Source organism: Mandrillus leucophaeus, unplaced genomic scaffold, assembly GCF_000951045.1.
Source record: "Mandrillus leucophaeus isolate KB7577 unplaced genomic scaffold, Mleu.le_1.0 Scaffold4, whole genome shotgun sequence".
NCBI classification, from domain to species: Eukaryota; Metazoa; Chordata; class Mammalia; order Primates; family Cercopithecidae; genus Mandrillus; species Mandrillus leucophaeus.
The window spans coordinates 14,102,426-14,120,975 of NW_012104253.1; the positions used below are offsets into that span (position 1 = coordinate 14,102,426).

The 18,550-nt window shown below is 39.2% G+C and overlaps 1 protein-coding gene across 1 annotated transcript in view; it reads left to right on the forward strand.

Annotated features, from left to right (window-relative positions):
• RPS6KA5 (ribosomal protein S6 kinase, 90kDa, polypeptide 5) overlaps positions 1 to 14,460 on the forward strand; it is a 143,388-nt gene extending 128,928 nt beyond the window's left edge. The window contains exons 14-16 of the mRNA XM_011991787.1: positions 9,145 to 9,304; positions 10,701 to 10,864; positions 12,492 to 14,460. Coding sequence (XP_011847177.1) covers positions 9,145 to 9,304; positions 10,701 to 10,864; positions 12,492 to 12,740 — 573 coding nt within the window. The 3' untranslated portion in view covers positions 12,741 to 14,460. The remainder of the gene's footprint in view (positions 1 to 9,144; positions 9,305 to 10,700; positions 10,865 to 12,491) is intronic.
• Positions 14,461 to 18,550: the final 4,090 nt, after the last annotated feature.

Sequence of the window (18,550 nt, forward strand, 5' to 3'; positions counted from 1 at the left end):
CCTCTTCAGTACTTCCAAAGTTGGAAAGTTAGTTTTCTCATCCAACAACCTGTTGTATTATTACATGCCAGAAAGCAAGAAAACTTTATTTATAAAGATTGGTTTCTTTTTTTTTTCTTTTTTTCTTTTTTTTTTTTGAGACAAGATCCTGCTCTGTTGCCCAGGCTGAAGGGCAGTTGCACGTTCATGGCTCACTGCAGCCTCGACCTCCCAGGCTGAGGTGATCCTCTTGCTTCAGTCTCCCGAGTAGCTGGGATTACAGGCACATACTACCATGTCCAGCTAATTTTTGTATTTTTTGTAGAGGTGGGGTTTTGCCATGTTGCCCAGGCTGGTGTCAAACTCCTGGGCTCAAGCAGTCTGCCCACCTCAGCCTCCCAAAGTTCTGGGATTGCGGGTGTGAGCCACCGTTCCTTGCCCTGCTTTCTTATATTTAGCCACAACTATACCTGTTAAGAAATGGGGCAGGACAAAGAAGTAGAGCAGACTTTAGCAAACTATTTGGCAGTATCTACTGAACATATGCAGACCAAATAACCCAGCAATTCCAATTCAGGAATATATCCAACAGAAATATGTATATTTCTGTAACAAAGACATGTATAAGAAGATATATAACAGCATGATTCAAAATTCCCCACGCTGGAAACAACCCAATGTTCATCAACAATAGAAGGATATTTTAAAGAGAGGATGCTGGGAAGACAGTGCAGTAGGAAGCACCAGGAATCTGTCTCACCACCAACTGCAGTGGCAGAATCTCTCTGACGTAACTATTTTGGAACTCTGAAGTCCATTGAAAGTTTTCAGCTTCCAGGGAAAGGCTTGGACAGTAAAGTGCAGTTAATTTTGGTCAATTTTAGCTCTTAGCACAGTATAGGTTGAGTATCCCTTAATTGAAATGCTTGGGACCAGAGGTATTTTGGATTTCGGATTTCTTTGAATTGCGGCATATTTACAGAATATGTACTGGTTGAGCGTCCCTAATCTGAAAATCCAAAATGCAAAGTGCTCCGGTGAGCATTTCCATTGAGTATGTTGGCGCTCAAAAAGTTTGTTTTGGGAGCATTTTGGATTTCGGATTTATGGGTTAGGGATGCTCAACTTATAGCGGCCACCCATTCCCGACCCTCAGCCCTGTAGCAGACAGCCATGCACATACTCCTAAAACAGCCTACACACAGCTTGTGGGAGCCAGGATGGGCAAAAAGGACCTTGTCCTCCAAATGTAGAGGATCTGTGATCTGAATTGCTGTAATTGTTGCTTCTCATTATAGAGGTGCAAAGAAGCAGTGGTCATTGTTGTGCCTGCCACCATTACTGCAAGCCCCTCCTCCTCCTCCTCTGGGTGAAGTGATATCCAGGGGTACTTAAAGGACCAGTCCGCCTTTTTCCTTTCTTCATTTTTTCTCTTTTTTTCCCTTTGGGAGCCAGACATTCAGTACTCATACATTCCAAAGCAACTGCTTATACACGGAAAATTAGAAAGCTGCCAAGCATGCCCAGGCAAAGCCACAGGCTCATCAAAGACCTGAGAAGACCTTGAGGTTGTACTTCATGCTGATCCTCAGCACAGAGACAGCCTATAACAATCAAAAAACAAACAGCAATAAACAAAAGCAAATTAAAAAAAAAAAAAGCAAGCAAACCCTCAGGAAGAATGAGAATTTTGATTCCCAGAGATATCACGTCATTAAGTTCAAGGTCCCATTTTCACAAGAATCACAAGGTATATAAAGAAACAGGAAAGTATGGCCCACTCAAAGGAAAAAATAACAGAAACTGTTCCTGAAAAAGGCCTCACGATAAATTCGCCTAGACAAAGTCTTAAAACAACTGTGTTAAAGACATCGAAAGACCTAAAGGAGTATGTGGAGAACATCAAGACAAAATGTATGAACAAAATGGAAATAACAGTAAAGAGATGGAAAACCTGAAAAGAAAATGAAAAGGAATTCTGGAGCTGAAAAGTACAGTAACTAAAATGAAAAATTCAGTAGAGGGTTTCGGAGGCAGATTTGGCAGGCAGAAGAAGGAATCAGTGAAATTGAAGTTAGGACAATTAAAATTATTGAGTGTGAGGAACAGACAGAAAAATGAAAAAAGCGAACAGAGTCTAAGGGACCGTAGGATGCCATCAAGAGGATCAACGTATGCACTGTCGGAGGTTCAGAAGGAGAAGAGAGAAAAAGGGACAGAGAGAATATTGGAAGAAGTATTCTATTGGAAATTAGTTTTGGTGGAAAACTTTCCAATTTTGATGAAAGATAATATAAACATCTAAGAAACTCAACAAACTTCAAGTAAGACTAACTGAAAGAGACCCACACTGAAACACATTATAATGAAATGCCTGTAATCTCAGCACTCTGGGTGGCCATGGTGGGCTGCTCACTTGAGGTCAGGAGTTCAAGACCACCTTGGCCAACATGGCAAAACCCCATCTCTACTAAAACTACACAAATTAGCCAGGTGTGGTGGTGCACACCTGTAATCCCAGCTACTCGGGAGGCTGAGGCAGGAGAAGCACTTGAACCTGGGAGGCAGAGGTTTCAGTGAGCTGAGATCATGACAGAGTGGTGACAGAGTGAGACTCTGTCTCAGAAAAAAAAAATAGAACCTTGAAAGCAACAAGAGAAAAGGGATCCACATATGCAAATGATCTTCAGTTAGATCATCAGCAAATTTCTCATCAGAAAGTTTGGAGACTAGAAGGCAGTGGAGTGATACATTCAAAGCACTAAAAGGAAAAAAAAAAACTGTCAACCAAGAATCCTATCTCTGACAAAGCTGTCCTTCAAAGGTGAGGGAGAAGTTAAGATTTATTTCTAGATCCATAAAAAGCTGAGAGAGTTCATTACTTCATTACCACTAACGCTGCCCTGTAAGAAATGCTCAAGGGAGTCCTGCAGGCTGACAAGAAAGGACACTAGACAGTTAATTCAAAGCCTTGTGAAGAAATAAAGGTGTCAATAAAGGTAAATACATGGCCAGTTGTAAAAAGCTAGCATTATTGTGACAACAGTTTATAACTTCACTTTTTGTTTTCTGCTTGACATAAGAGACGAATGCGTTTAAAAGAATTACCAGTTTGTTTTGGGGCACACAATGTATAAAGATGTATTTTTGTAACATAAACAACCAAAAGAAGTTGGGTAGAACTGTTAGAGGAGCAGAGGTTTTTATACATTATTAAAGTTAAACTGATATAAATTCAAGTTAGAGTGTTATAACTTTAGGATGGTAAATGTAATCCCTTGGAAACCACAAAGAAAATAGCTATAGAATGTATACAAAAAGAAAAGAGGAATTTAAATGTTTTATTACAAAAAAATAAACTAAACATAAAAGGAGGCAGTAATACAGAATATGAAGGACAAAAAAGCTGTCGAGTATATAGAAAACAAATAGCAAAATGACAGAAGTTAGTTCCTTTTTATCAGGAATTACTTTAAATGCAAATGGATTAAACTCTAATCAAAGGACAAAGATTGGTATAATGGATTTAAAAACATGATTAACTATATGCTGTCTGCAAAAGAATCACTTTAGATCCAAAGATACAAATAGATTGCAAGTGAAACTATGGGAAAAGATACTCCGTGCAAATAGTAACCAAAAGAGATCAAGGCTGTGTGCAGTGGCTCATGCCTGTAATCCCAATACTTTGAGAGGCAAAGACGGGCGGGTCGTGTGAGGTCGGAAGTTCGAGACCAGCCCGGCCAACATGATGAAACCCTGTCTCTACTAAAAATACAAAAATTATCCAGGCTTGGCAGTGTGTGCCTGTAATCCCAGCTACTCGAGAGGCTGAGGCAGGAGAATCACTTGAACTCAGGAGGCAGAGGTTGCAGTGAGTCAAGATTGTGCCATTGCACTCTGGCCTGGGTGACAAAAGCAAAACTCCGTCTCAGAAACAAACAAAAGGGAGATCAGGAGTGGCTACATTAAAATAGCTCACTGCAACCTCTGCCTCCTGGATTCAGGCAATTCTCATGCCTCAGCCTCCCAAGTAGCTGGGATTATAGGCGCATACCATGACACCCAGATAATTTTTGTATTTTTAGTAGAGACAGGGTTTCGCCATATTGGCCACAGTGGTGTCAAACTCCTGGCCTCAAGCAATCTGCCCGCCTCAGCCTCCCAAAGTGCTGGGATTACAGGCATGAGCCACCACTCCCAGCCACCAAATAGACTTTAAATCAAAAAAGTTTACAAGAGGCTGGACGTGGTGGCTCACAGCTATAATCCCAGCACTTTGGAGGCTGAGGCAGGAGGATCACTTGAGCCCAGGAGTTTGAGACTAGCCTGGACAACATAATGAGACCTCATTTCTACAAAATATTTAAAAATTAGCCAGATATAGTAGCATGTGCATATAGTCCCAGATACTCAGAAGGCTGAGGTGGGAGGATCTCTCAAGCTTGGGGAGGTCACAGCTGCAATGAGTCATGATTATGCCACTGCACTCCGACCTTGGCAACAGAGTGAGACCTTGTCTCAAAAAAAAAAAAAGTTTACAAAAGACAAAGAGGGTCACAGGGTCCTCATATATTAATAAAATATCCAATTCAACAGGAAGTCATAACAATTACAAACACTTGTACACTTAATGACAGACCAGTAAAGTACATGATGCAAAAACTGACAGAACTGAAGGGAGAAGTAGACAGTCCTGTAATAATTATTGGAGACTTCAATACCCCACTCTCAATAATGGATAAAACAACTAGACAGAAGATAAGTAAGCAAATAGAGGACTTAACCAACTAGATCTAATGGACACATACAGAGTTAAAATGTGGAAGCAATCTGAGTTTCCATGGATAGATGATAGACAAGCAAAATGTGCTGTATACATACACTGGAATATTATTCAGCCTTGAAAAGGGAGGAAATTCTCACATATACAACAACATTATTATTAAGGATATTATGCTAAAGAAGGAAGCCAGTTAGAAAAAGACAAATACTGTATGTTCAGAAAAGATACTTAGGGTGTTCGAAATCATAGAGACAAAAAGTAAAATGGTGGTTGCCGGGGTTGTGGGGGAAAGGAGAATGGGGAGTTAGTATTTAATGGGTATAGAGTTTTAGTTTTACAAGATGAAAAGAGTTCTAGAGATGGATGGTGATGATGAAGATATTTAATACCATCGAACTATACACTTAAAAATGGTTAACATGGTACATTTTGTTAAGTGTATTTTAACACAATGAAAACTTAGGAGTGGAGAGAAAGATATTCTATTCTTTGTTCCCCAGAAAGTGAAACCTGAAGCTAATACTTATGTCATATTATGTTATTAACGAGCATAATCCCAAGGGTGCAGGGGTGAGGAAAAGAGAGCAGAGCATGTACTACTGGGCTGGCCACGTGTCGTCACCAAGTGCAGTTGATCACTTGAGCTCATGGAACAGACCTCTGAGCAGAGCCAGGAAGCATGAGTTCTGTAAGTGGGTCATGCACCCATAGAATCTAGATACGGGGGACCTGGACCCATCAGCCATTGGTTCCGCACAGCTCTCAGAGACAGCACCCCGACCCGCAAGGTATTATCCTGAGCCAGCTGGTATCTTTGCTGAGTCTGTCATGTTCTACAGGCCAGCTGCACTTAAGTGAACCATCTGTCAACCAGACTCATCAGTTAATCATAGGGAACCTCCTTCAGTGAGGCCATAGTGTGAGTTAAGGAAGAAGTGTTATTGCAACCTAGACAGGTGACATGCATGTAAGCATCTCATTTACTCATGCCTTCTGGACTCATGCCCAGGGCAGATTCTGAGTGTGTCATTTCCATAGTGCATTGGTTTGTTGCTGTACCTACCTGACTTGGTGAATCAAGGCATCTGCTGATCTTAGCACATGATGCACTGCTCTTGGGATTGCATGTTGAGGCACTCAGAGCCTGCCAGGATCTGGTAACATCTTAGGAGCTGTTATTTGGAGAATAGTTCTCTGCCCCAGAAGGCCCCACCTTACACCAGAATACTTCAGGTCTGCTCTGAGACACTCCTGTTGTGGCGGCGAGAGAGTCTCATCTTTCACAGATACCTGTAGTACAATCAGAGCAACTGAATCCTATGGCTTAAGTAGCGTCCTGCTAATTGACAGGATTGGACCTATAACAAAAGCCTATGCTAGGCCCCACTTGAAACAGGTAGCCTTCCAAGTCACTTGATAAATTTCTTAGAGCAGTATTCTCAAGTGCAACGTATGCTACCTCCAAAATACAAAGAAGCCCACTAAGTTCTATTCCTATTTCTTAGTGGTACAAGGTACAGTAGGTTGTCTTTTAGAGGAGGATGTTTCATTATGCCCCTGACCACTGAAGTCCTAGTTTTCTGCTCTGCAAAATGAGAATTATATCATTCCACTTCTGGGGAATGAGGAAAATACCCTATAATGATACCTAATCGCATTAACAGGACTAACTTTGCTCTGCTTTCCTTTCTTTCTTTCACTATAGATATTAGAAGAGCTTTTGTTCCATGTTTGGGGAGGTAAACTTGCAGCTAGAAAGGCAAGACGTAGGGAAACTACATTCTATTCAATGGCAAGTGTCAGGGAAATAGGATTCTAGAAACTTAGGGAAAAGGAGTGGAATTCCTGGCATCCGAGGAAAGAGTGGGGGATCTGGAACACATGTGACACAAGTTCCACAGACTCATCAGAGCTGTCATTTGGTGGCATCCCTCTGTTTAATCAAGACCACAGTACAGTCTCTATCATATCACTGTCTTAAGTATTCTCAAAGAGTTCTTACTCATTCAGGAAATAAGCATGGGATAGCAAATTCTGGCACTATGCAAGGTTCGGGGATACAGTGATACATAAGACACAGTTCTGCTTCTAGGGAGCTCATGGTTTAGCAATGTGGACAGTTGTATTGAGTTACCCCACAAAGTGATAGCGCATCTACAGGTGTGCACACCAGTTCAGTGGCTGTTAGATAGCTCTGTGGATACAGGAGTGGAGGATAAGATCATGAAGAAAGGATTCTTTCCATAGAGGGGAAGCCTTAAGAGACAAACTTGTTAACAATTTGCTGAGCACCTACTGTGTGCCAGGCACAATACTAGGTATGTTAAATGTGTAATTTCATATAACCTTATAATATCACTTGTTACTTTTACCCATGAAGAAATGGTCTAAGAGAAGTTAATGAATTTGCCCATCCCAAAGCTAGTAATTGACAGTTGTTTGCAGCCAGGTGTGACCCTAATGCTCATTTCCCCTGCGTCTGTGCCACATGTCTTCTCTCTGGAGTAGAGGACTGCAGAGTTCCCAGTTACCCAAACTGGGTAACTGGGTTACACTCTAGCCACCCTAGGATGCATGGGACTTTGCCAGCTAAGGAAAGAAAATGGCATTTTAAGGAGACCAAACAGCATGTGGAAAGTCCCAGAGCCCCGAGAACTGTTGGTGGGAACACAGGATTGGAATATGGGGAACTGCAGAAGCTGAGGCTGAAAAAGCTGAAAAAGAGAAGCAAGAGTCAGAGACTAAAGGAAGCCAGTGAAGGGATTTGGACAGGGGAATGTTGTAAGATTTAAGTTGCATGACTGTTACTCTGGTGTGTGCATGAAGGGTACAGGAGGGAAGAAGTCAGGTGAGGGGCAGGTGGAGGCATGGCATCAGTTATGAGACTCCAGTTAATCTTGGACAGTTACTGCCAGCCTGCGGACTGGCTCACTCAGACCTAGTCGTAGCCTGCCTTCAAGCTACATCAAGGATTTAGGGAGTTTTGTCTGCCTTCTACAGATGTTCTGACATTGCTCTTCTTAGGGCAATTAGTCTTCCTCGTTAGGTTGCTCCAAATTAGAAACCGAGATTCCTTCTCCATGTCTTCTATTTTCAAACTCTGCGCATTCTCATGCATGTAGTTTTTATTCTTCTCAGGCACAATTTTCTATTTCAGAAAATCTAAATTTGTCCAAAGCCTTCTAGTCTCTTGTAACCTCGGAGGTGTCAAGTTTCTCTTCCTTCTGCATCTGAGTCTTATTCTTGTCTTCTCCATCCTTCTTACTCACGTTTTGTTTATTACCTACCTTATTGGATCTCCTGGTTGTCCTTTTTATGTTATTTTTATTAGCCTGTCTAGGAGTTTCCATCTTTTCTGAAGAGCCAGTGTGTAAGAGCTGTTTCACCATCTTGCCATCGTGAGGGTGAGCCTACTTGTCAGACATGTGACCAGAAAAGATGGCATATTGTTTCTAGACCACCGGAGCATCATGTGGCTTCCATGTCTCCTAATTAGGGCTGGAGTTGACACTGAGCTTCCCTTCTGTGTCCCTTCCTAAGTGCCATGATGAACACGCTTCCCTCAGCCCAGGCTCCTGCCGACACCACTTCTCCCTTCTCACACTGTCCGGTGGGGCCACCTTTTGGTCCTCTCTGGTCCACACCCAGACACAGCTACTTAACACCAGCCAACCCACCACCATTGATAACCAACCCACCATTTCTGCAAGACTGAAAGTCAGTGAGCAGAGAGAAACCCCCCCAAGAATTTTAAAGGATCACTTTTCTAAAATCCAGTCTCTGCTACAAAGATAAGCCTTGGCTTGTTTGTTATTCTGTTAACTTTTTAAAGGGGAAAATCTTAAACTTAGATTTCAAACATATGGCTACAATGAAAACAGGTGGCTGTAGATAATTCACTGTATTTAAGATAACAGTGAGAAAAATAAAATAAAAACAGGGGTAATTACAGATCAAATAGGAAGGCCTATATAAAGTTTTTCAAGTCCTTAACCATAGTTACATGTCCTCGGGAAAGGATGGTGGAAATGGAATAGAAAACCATAGTTATTAAGGAGTTCTGCTGTCTCTCTTATTTTCTGTTAACAATCAATACCATCTTTTCTGAAGCAGTTGGATTATCCTTTTTTCTTCTTATTGCTTTGAATATAGTTATAAATGTGATTTTAAATCTTTATATCATAATAAGCCATGCCACTGGTTTACAAGTCTTTGAGATGTATGCACTGCCTCAGTGATAGAAGTCACGTAATCTTTAAACTCAATCATGCTAGTTGTAGCAGTTGGTAAATTACACCAATTACGTTACTGTTAAGATTATTAGCATGGCTTTAACAGATCTAGGTAGTCATTCTGTTTTGTTACTTTTTCCCTGATAGTACACAATGTTGTCAGGACAGGTTCCCTTCCAATCTCATGACCGAAGTTTGACGTGTACCAGCGCAGTGGAAATCATGAAGAAAATTAAAAAGGGAGATTTCTCCTTTGAAGGAGAAGCCTGGAAGAATGTATCCCAAGAGGCTAAAGATTTGATCCAAGGTAAGAATCTAATGAAATTTTACATTTTATATGATGTGTAGTGACTGAAGTAGAATCATGCCCATTACACGTACATTTGTATGTCAATTACTGAAGGAATCCATGTATATTCTAAAAGACTCCCAGGCTACTCTCTCCAGCCTTGTCTTTTTATCAGAACATCCTCTTTAGTAATGGTCTCCACATTTCTAACATGAGCTAGCACTTGGCTTCCACTGGCATCTCAGTCAAACACATCTAAAACAAACCAATACTTTTTAACTGTCCCTTCCCCCCAACACTCTCCTCCTCCTGTCTTTCATCCTGTCAGCAGTGGCACTGCTAAGAAGCCAGATCACCAAAACAGAAACCTAGGCATCCTCCTGGATACCTGCACCTGCCTTGCCTTCCGCAGCCAGTCACAGAGTTCTACAGATTCAGCAGCACTCATAGCGGTCCCTTCCTTCCCATTCACATGTCGTTGCCTTTGTTCTCATCACCATTTCTCTCCCCAAATCCTGCAGCATCCTTTCACCTTGCCTCACTTCCTCTGACTTAAGCTGTTCATCATCTATCAATAGAGGGACTTTTCTAGAATCCAAATGTGATTATGCCTCTTTTCTGCTGGAAATCCTTTGGAGACTCTGTTTGCTTTAGGTCAGACTCCTTAGCCTAGCATTTAACATTCAAAGCCCCTCATGACCTGGTCCTGTCTGCCTTTGCTTCCTCCTCACCCCAGCTCTGCTGTTGCAGAATATTTGAATTCCTCAGATGTGCCGAGCTTTCAGATCCCTCCGTGTCTTTACACACTCTTCTTAATCCTCTTCCCTAGCCACTTCTCCTTATCCTACAGGACTCATCTCCTAGAAGCCTTCCAGGACACCCTCACTCCCCAGGCTATACTCTCCCTTGGGCCTGCTAAAACACTGTGCCTGTGTATCTTGCTATTGCACTTGTCCCTGATGTTATAATAGCTGGGGTTTTGCCTATGTGTCTTCTAATAATAGCTCTTCTCTGCATCTCCATCTCCATATCTCTAGTGCCTTACTGCACTCCCTGACCTGTAGAAGATGGCCAGTAAATATTTGGTACATGGATGAAGTAGATCTGTGTGCTTTTTGCTCATTTGGAGCTTACCAGGTCTCCATTGGGAGTCTTTGTTTTGGGTGTTTATTTTCTCCTGATTGAAAAGCCACTTCGCCTGCAGCTTCCTAGAAATGGGCTACTGTGACTTTATCATTAGAATCCAGTATTTATAAAAGAATTTAAATGAATAGGAAAATCTGATTATTTTTGTAGGAGATTAAAGCTATATAGAAACCACCATGTCATGTGAACATAACTGAGATTTATTTCGGAGTTTTTTAAACCATGTTTAAAATGACAAATCATAAAATAAGACTATCTATTCCCACAGGACTTCTCACAGTTGATCCAAACAAAAGGCTTAAAATGTCTGGCTTGAGGTACAATGAATGGCTTCAAGATGGCAGTCAGCTGTCCTCCAATCCTCTGATGACTCCGGATATTCTAGGATCTTCAGGAGCTGCCGTGCATACCTGTGTGAAAGCAACCTTCCACGTAAGGCCCTGTGCTCTGTACATGTTGGATGGTTTGAGTAGGAATCATAATCAAATGTTCTTACTCTGTAGCCTCAGATACATTTTCTTTGTTTCGCATTTAAAATAATATGTGTCCTTTCACTTTTTTTTGTTTTGTTTTGTTTTTTTGAGACGGAGTCTCACTTTGTCGCCCAGGCTGGAATGCAGTGGCGCGATCTCGGCTCACTGCAAGCTCCGCCTCCCGGGTTCACGCCATTCTCCTGCCTCAGCCTCCGAGTAGCTGGGACTACAGGCGCCCGCCACGTCGCCCGGCTAATTTTTTGTATTTTTAGTAGAGATGGGATTTCACCACGTTAGCCAGGATGGTCTCGATCTCCCGACCTCGTGATCCACCCGCCTCGGCCTCCCAAAGTGCTGGGATTACAGGCGTGAGCCACCGTGCCCGGCCAGTGTCCTTTCACTTTTAGGAATGTTTTTATAATTTGCTTCATGGTTATAAACACTTTATAACAAAAAGTGCACAGGGGATCAGTGTCACTGCTAACCCACAAAATACGTATTTAATTTTAGAATGACCTTATGAGATGAGATAATAGAACTTTTTCCTCTCAAATAGACTAAATCATTTTCTTTAAAAACCATAATAAACATTAGGAACTAAGGCATATTTGAACTAAGGCATTTTTTCCCATTCATTCCACAACCATTTAGTACATCACACATTCTTAAAACTGGGAGGGATATGAAGTAAGTTCATTGGTATTAAGTATAGATTGTATGTTTGAAAGACTGAGACTATTTGGTAGAAACTGTGGATTATGCATATTTGTGCCAAGCAGATGCAAATGCATTAAGATAATTCATGTAAAGTATTGTATAAGATGAGTTAGGGAGACAGAAAGTCACCTTCAAAGGGATTATTTTGAGAAAGGAGAAGGGATAGGGATAGCGCTTCTTCAGCAGCAGAAATGGATTTAAAAAGTAAGAAACTAGGAAATGTTGAGACGGTAAAGAGATTAACTACAAGAATTTCTATCAGATGATTCAAATCTTCTCAGTGACATAGGTTGCAAGGTGACAACTACAAGTTGTAACTGCAGCATTGTCCAAGCCTAGGCCAAGGAGAGTGAAGACAGGCTGCAGGAGGAGGAAGCTAGGGCGAGGCTGTAGAGCTGTGCTTCTCTGTGCGTGTAAGTGGCCAGTATACACATTAAATGGGAGTGAAGAGCCAAGACTCATAATGCATCCAGTCTGCTTGCATTGGGACTTTGTGTGCAGAATTTTAAATCTTAGACACAGAACCATTAAAAGTAATGGGAGTAGTTTAGATTACTGATGGTCTTCAGGAATTTCCAGTCAATTGTTTCGTATTAGGATGTAGTACTAACTTCTTCAAAAGATTTATTAGAATTGTGACTCTCAGACAACCTAGCTAGTTTGATTTAAACAGAGCCCTCAGAAATTTTTTCCCATGAACTTCTCCACCCTGCCATAGGCTTAGATACAAAGGTTTTAAGAGCTTTGTTCCCTTAAAACAACTTGGGGCTGCAGTTGCCAATGGAAAGTTGTCTTCTGCTGTAAGTCGTAACTGCTAGGAAAACTTCAGTACTTTTACCTTCACAGGGGTTCCCTTTTTTCTCCCCTAGGCCTTTAACAAATACAAGAGAGAGGGATTTTGCCTTCAGAATGTCGATAAGGCCCCTTTGGCTAAGAGAAGAAAAATGAAAAAGACTAGCACCAGTACCGAGACGCGCAGCAGTTCCAGCGAGAGTTCCCATTCTTCTTCCTCTCATTCTCACGGTAAAACTACACCCACCAAGACACTGCAGCCCAGCAATCCTGCCGACAGCAGTAACCCGGAGACCCTCTTCCAGTTCTCAGACTCAGTAGCTTAGGCATGGTAGGAGTGTGTCAGTGATCCATTGCACCTTTATTCCCTCAGCATATGCCTGAGGTGATCTTTTATGCTTTTAAAAATGTTTCCCGTTGGTCTCATTGGAATCTGCCTCCTAATGATTTTTTTCAGGAAAACCTGTTTGGTTATCCTCATCTAAAAGCACTGGACAGAGAATGTTACTGTGAATAGAGCACATATTACTTTTTAGCAAGCTAGCATGATGCCAACAAGACCATTCTTGAAAGAGCAAAGGTCCTGTAAATTTAACTAGGGCTAGATTTGAGCTGCTTGCAGAATAAGTCACAGGTTTTCCAGATGTTTGCCAACAAGAAATGACTCATACTGTGATGATACCTTTTGCTTTGCCTTGTGGACAATGTGGGTTTTTGAAATTTGCACCCTTCAAACAGTGATTTATCAGAGAAAGGGGTCTGTTTTCAAAAAAGATTCTGTAATGAATTTTATGTGTGGCATATACGTATTTCTTGAGAGAAGATTTTAACTTATTGTTTTTATTTTATGGTTACATATGATGATAACCTGCTATTGTTAATCTTTTCCTAAAAAGTGGGGGAAAAAAAAAAAGATATAAGAACTCAAGGTCCCATACTCTGTATTCGGGATCCATCTGAGATGCATGCTAAGCTATGTGTATGTTTTTAATTTTGCACTGCTCTTTCCTGGCAATTTGTTTTAATGGTTATTGCAGAATATTAAGGTACATGTCTCTCTGTTTTAAGTAATACTGCACTTTATAAAAAAGTATGAATAAAGCAAACTGTTTTATAAAGTGCACTGTTTAAAGCATTTGCACTGTATTTTTGCCATTTATTTTCATTTTCTACTTTAAATTTGTCCTCACATCCCTCTTCTACTTTGTATGCAGCAAGTAGAATGGGGCATGTTGTGTAATGTAGTCAGCCTCTTACGCACCAGTGTGAGGAAAACCTAAAGGGAAATTATACTAAACACTGTGCTTCATATTTGTACACTGTGTTGTACTACAGTGAGGAATTTCCTCCTGTGGTCATATATTATGTACATAATATTTTAGGATCATACCTATGACTTGTTTGGAAATTTTTCTGTTAAATTTTAAATCCAGAAAGCATATTTTATAAACTTATGCAGAGCACTTTTATTGCTCAAAAGTTCTGAATTCATACAGAAAACAAGTACTATGTGATGAAAACATTTCATTAAAAGATTGCTGCATTAAAAAATACAATTAATTCATTCCCTATGCAAAAAAAAAAAGTGATAGGATTTGTATGTTATATTTTCTTTTAAAGCCATCATGTGAAATGTCAGGACTGAGAAAAGTGATTTTTTTGCTTTGTTTACAGGAATCATGCTTAAAGAGATATGCCCAATATGTTTATTTTATAGTTTTTGTTAATGATAACCTTTTGAGCATTAGTTTGGAATTTGGATATGATATTTATTTATTCCTTTCTTGAGGTTATAGCAGCATTAATTTCAACCAGTTATGAATACTAAAAAATATTGCACTCTATGTAATAGTAGTATATTTATTACTAAATCAATGTATATATTAATAGCACAGGCAAAAAATGGCAAATATTAAAATATTTTCAAAATGTTATATTATCCTGTTCACATTTTTGTCCACAGTGGTTATTGGGAATAATATTTTGTACTTTTTGCTGGCCCAAATGACTACATAATATTGTGTTAATGAAAGTTTCGTACTCCCAGCTTTCAGTTATTCCTAGTAATTATGGGAAATTTTGTGTGAATTATTACCAAACTATTGCTAATTCACAAAATGTGATTCCATCAGGCGCAGATCTCTAGTAACCAAGAAAATGACCATATTTATAATTATATTGGATATATTTGAAACGTATTTGGCTCTTCAAGCCATTTTTTAAACTGTGCATGCTGGTAGAAAATACTAGTTGTAAAGTACAAACTAAAGGGACTATGTTGCTAATAGAAAATGATCCAGAAAAATGGTCAGGCAGTATACAGATTGATGATGTGATTGATTTCATTGTGAATATTGGAAATTAATGGGTTTCATTTTCATTTATTTCCCTTGCCTCTTCTTCTGGAGGAGGACTTGACAATGAAATGGGTAAAAAGGCAGTCAGACTAACAGGAAGAAGGAAAGATAGGCTAGCCGTCAACTGATGAGCCTGCCTGAATAATCTCAAATGGGCTTTTGAAAAGACCTTAACAAACACTGTTGCCCTCTCGTCAAATATCTTTATCCACATCCTACTTGTAAGTACCAAAAAGACAGCATTTGATGCCAAGTTTGAAGCAGTTAGGTTGTATGCAGGCTGTGTATTAACATACAGTGAATTGCACTTTAAAATTCAGAAAGCTTTCATTTGGTCACATCAAAAATAAACACTACAAAATACTTTATATAAAAATGTTAAATGATAGGACTCTTTTGGTATTAAGAGTAAAATAGAAGAAGATCTAAGAAATACAAATACATTAGTTCTCTTTGTGACATTAACTTCGGGACTAGAGCCACATCACCCCCTCCCTTCTTCACTTATTGATTGTATAGTATATAATTTTCATGCCAACACAAATCCTGATTCATGTATTTTGTAACTGTATGTGACGAATTGAGAGGCAAAAATAAGAAAAGGAAGATAATAGAGGAAAGATGTTAAGAAAGACCAGTGTCTTCTCATTACTCCGCCAGATCCTGTGTCTGAAAGAGGTTAATTAGCATTTTGAAAATCATTGGCTGAGTGTGGTGGCTCAGACCTGTGATCCTGGTGCTTTGGGAGTACAAGACTGGAGAATCACTTGAAGCCAGGAGTTAGAGACCAACCTGGGCAATATAGTGAGACATTCTGTCTCCAAAAATAAAAATAAAAATTAGCTGAGCATGGTGGCTCATGTGTGTAGCCCTAGCTACTCAGGAGTCCAGAGTATGGAGGATCACTTGAGCCCAGGAGTTCGAGGCTGCAGTGAGCTGTGATCGTGCCACTGCACTCCAGCCTGGGCAACAGAGCGAGACCCTGTCTTAAGAAAAAAAGAAATTGATTAATTCTTCCAAACCTTTATAAAGTAAGAAACCACTGAAGTACTAGAATAGAGAGTCAGTCTTCTGAGTTAACTTCCACATTGCTGTCTGTCTTGGAGTCACAGGTTCATCACCCAAGAAAACTGCCTTTTAATTTTTTTCTTAGATTACTGCTGATTTCAAGTATGTAAATGACTTTTAAATATAAGGTAAGTTATTTTACAGAAGTCTCCTAAGATAGAAGGCACCTTTTTAAAGTAAGGACATTCCTTTTGTATCTCAGTTTATGTTCTTAAATACAGTACTTTATAAAAGTATACAATTTACCGGGTACTAATTCAAACTGCCCCCATTTCAAACACCTGTTATTGTCATATTTATTAAGAACAGGGTACCTCATAATGGTGAAAATTCCTAAATTATTGGGTCTATATGTGCCTTACACCACCTGATTACTTTGGCTATTCTTCCAATGACTGATAATAATAGCATGATTTGAGTGTTCATGTGAAAATACATCTAATATTCCTTAAGATCCAAGTAAATAAGTTAAATTCTGATATGCCACTTATGTCAAAATAATTGTCATATAGATGAATTATTACTGTAACATCATGAAGTATCTTAAAATTATATGACTTTTGGCCCCTCAAATGTCTTACATGATAATACCCCAATTTCCAGTCTTTAATTGATTGTATACCTCACATAAGTGTCTGTCATCACTTGATACCTTTATCTGGCACTAAAACAAATGTAGCCACCTCTAATGAAATTTGAAGTTTGGGAAGGAGATATTGTAAAACTCAAGAATGGGGAAAAAAACATTTTTAACAGAAGTATGTATGAGGGAAATATTTTAAGTATAATCTACCCAAAGAAAATAACTGCTACAGCCAACATAAAGGTTTTATTCCCTGTTTTGTTAAGTAACTTCACTCCAAATTATGACATTCTTTAGAGAAAATATTTTCCTTAAGAGTAATTATTTATGTGTTTTATTGGGGGAGCATATTTTCAGGGGGGCAACATCTTCCTAAGAACATTTGATTAGCCTCACTTCTGTCCTCAGCTTCTACGTTGCTTATTTTTCAAGATACTTCTTCTGAGCCCTTTTCTTTGTGTGCCCAGCTCCCTGTTATGTAATTAAGTAGTTGATTACCGTTCCAAATGCTTCCCCTACTCAAGGCTGTTGTCCACCCTGTTTCATGAATTTGTGAATTAAGTAGGTACCTAATATTTTCCTACTATTAGGCTGAAAAGGAGAGAGAAACTAAAGTGGCTTCCAAATATTTGTGTCTTGGCTTCTTCACCCTAGTGCAAAATAGGAAATGTTTATTGCCAAGTCATTTCCTTTCCATTATTCCTTTTAACCACATTACAAAAAGCTAGTATTTTGTGTTTAGAAGGAGACTTGTATTAAAAGACAAGATTCTTAGTAGTTATTCATCAGGCTTATGTTTCCTGGTGTATTTCTTCTAGGAGAGGTAGAAGGACATTTTGTAGTAGTTTTCTAACAGCATTAATATAATGCTGCTTGGGTTATCAGAAAGTATTGAATACTTCAGATAAGTCAAGTTAGTATTTAGTATAGCAGTGGTTCTTCAGAACACAGGAAACTGGGATATTATGTGGCATTATGCTGTTTCCATTATTGTTTTTCATTGCATAACACTTTTAATTTGTGTGGTGGTATAAAATTTCCCTCTTTACGAAAAAAATCTAGTTTCATTCTTATCCCTTGCCATATTAAGCAGTTTTTATCTTCATTTATGTTTTAAATTTTCTTAATCTTAGAAGAAAAAAAAACAGAACAAAAGAGAAATGTCATGACTTAGAAAAGGAAATTTAAGTTGTATGAAAATAGCTTTATTTTCTGGCATTTCTGCTTGTAGATAGATTAGAAAATCCTTGTTTCTTTTGTTTGCTTTGTTTTAAAATCCAGTAAGTTTGAGGAACTTGACATTTTAAAACTGCAGTTTTATTTTTAACTACATAAGAGACTGGTCATGTAAAATGTGCACTGCTATGTTGGCATGGATATGTATGTGACAATTAACCTCATTAAAGCTCTGTTGCTGTGGTAGGCATTCAGTTATTCCTAATAGTTTATTTTAGGTACTATACTGCTATCCTATTTGCTGAAATTATAAATACTAGCAAAAGGAATGATTAAATGTACCGTAATTCTCATTCTTTGGGTGAATAAAAACAGAAATTTAAAGGTGCTATATCACATAAAGTTAATGCTTCAGTACTAAAGTTTTGAAAAATATTCCTAAAAATTTCACAGGCATGAATTTTTGAAAAGGAGACGAAACCACATATACACATAGAGGAATTTTTAAAGTCTGGCATTTTAAAGTGTAGCTGGTAAAAATGGTATGAATCCTTACGTGTAGAATTTAAACTTGTTGAAAATAATCTAAGCTGCAACAATCTCTGTAACTGTTCTTCCACAGTTTTACATAGAGATAAGAATTTGTCTTACTAAAAGGTAAATGGAAGATTAAAAAAGATAAAAAAGATTGTTTTTCCTCTGTTCTATGTGGACAATTAAAAGTATAGCCAAGCCTTAGCTCAAATGAGTTGCCTTTGTGTGAGACAGGGCCTCAGTCTGTCACCCAGGCTGGAGTGCAGTGGCACGATCACAGTTCACTGTGAGCTCAAGCAATCCTTGTATCTCAGCCTCCTAAGTAGCTGGGACTACAGGCATGAGCCACCATGCCCAGCTAATTTTTTTTTTAATAGCTACAAGGTCTCAAACTCCTGGCCTCAAGCAGTCCTCCCGC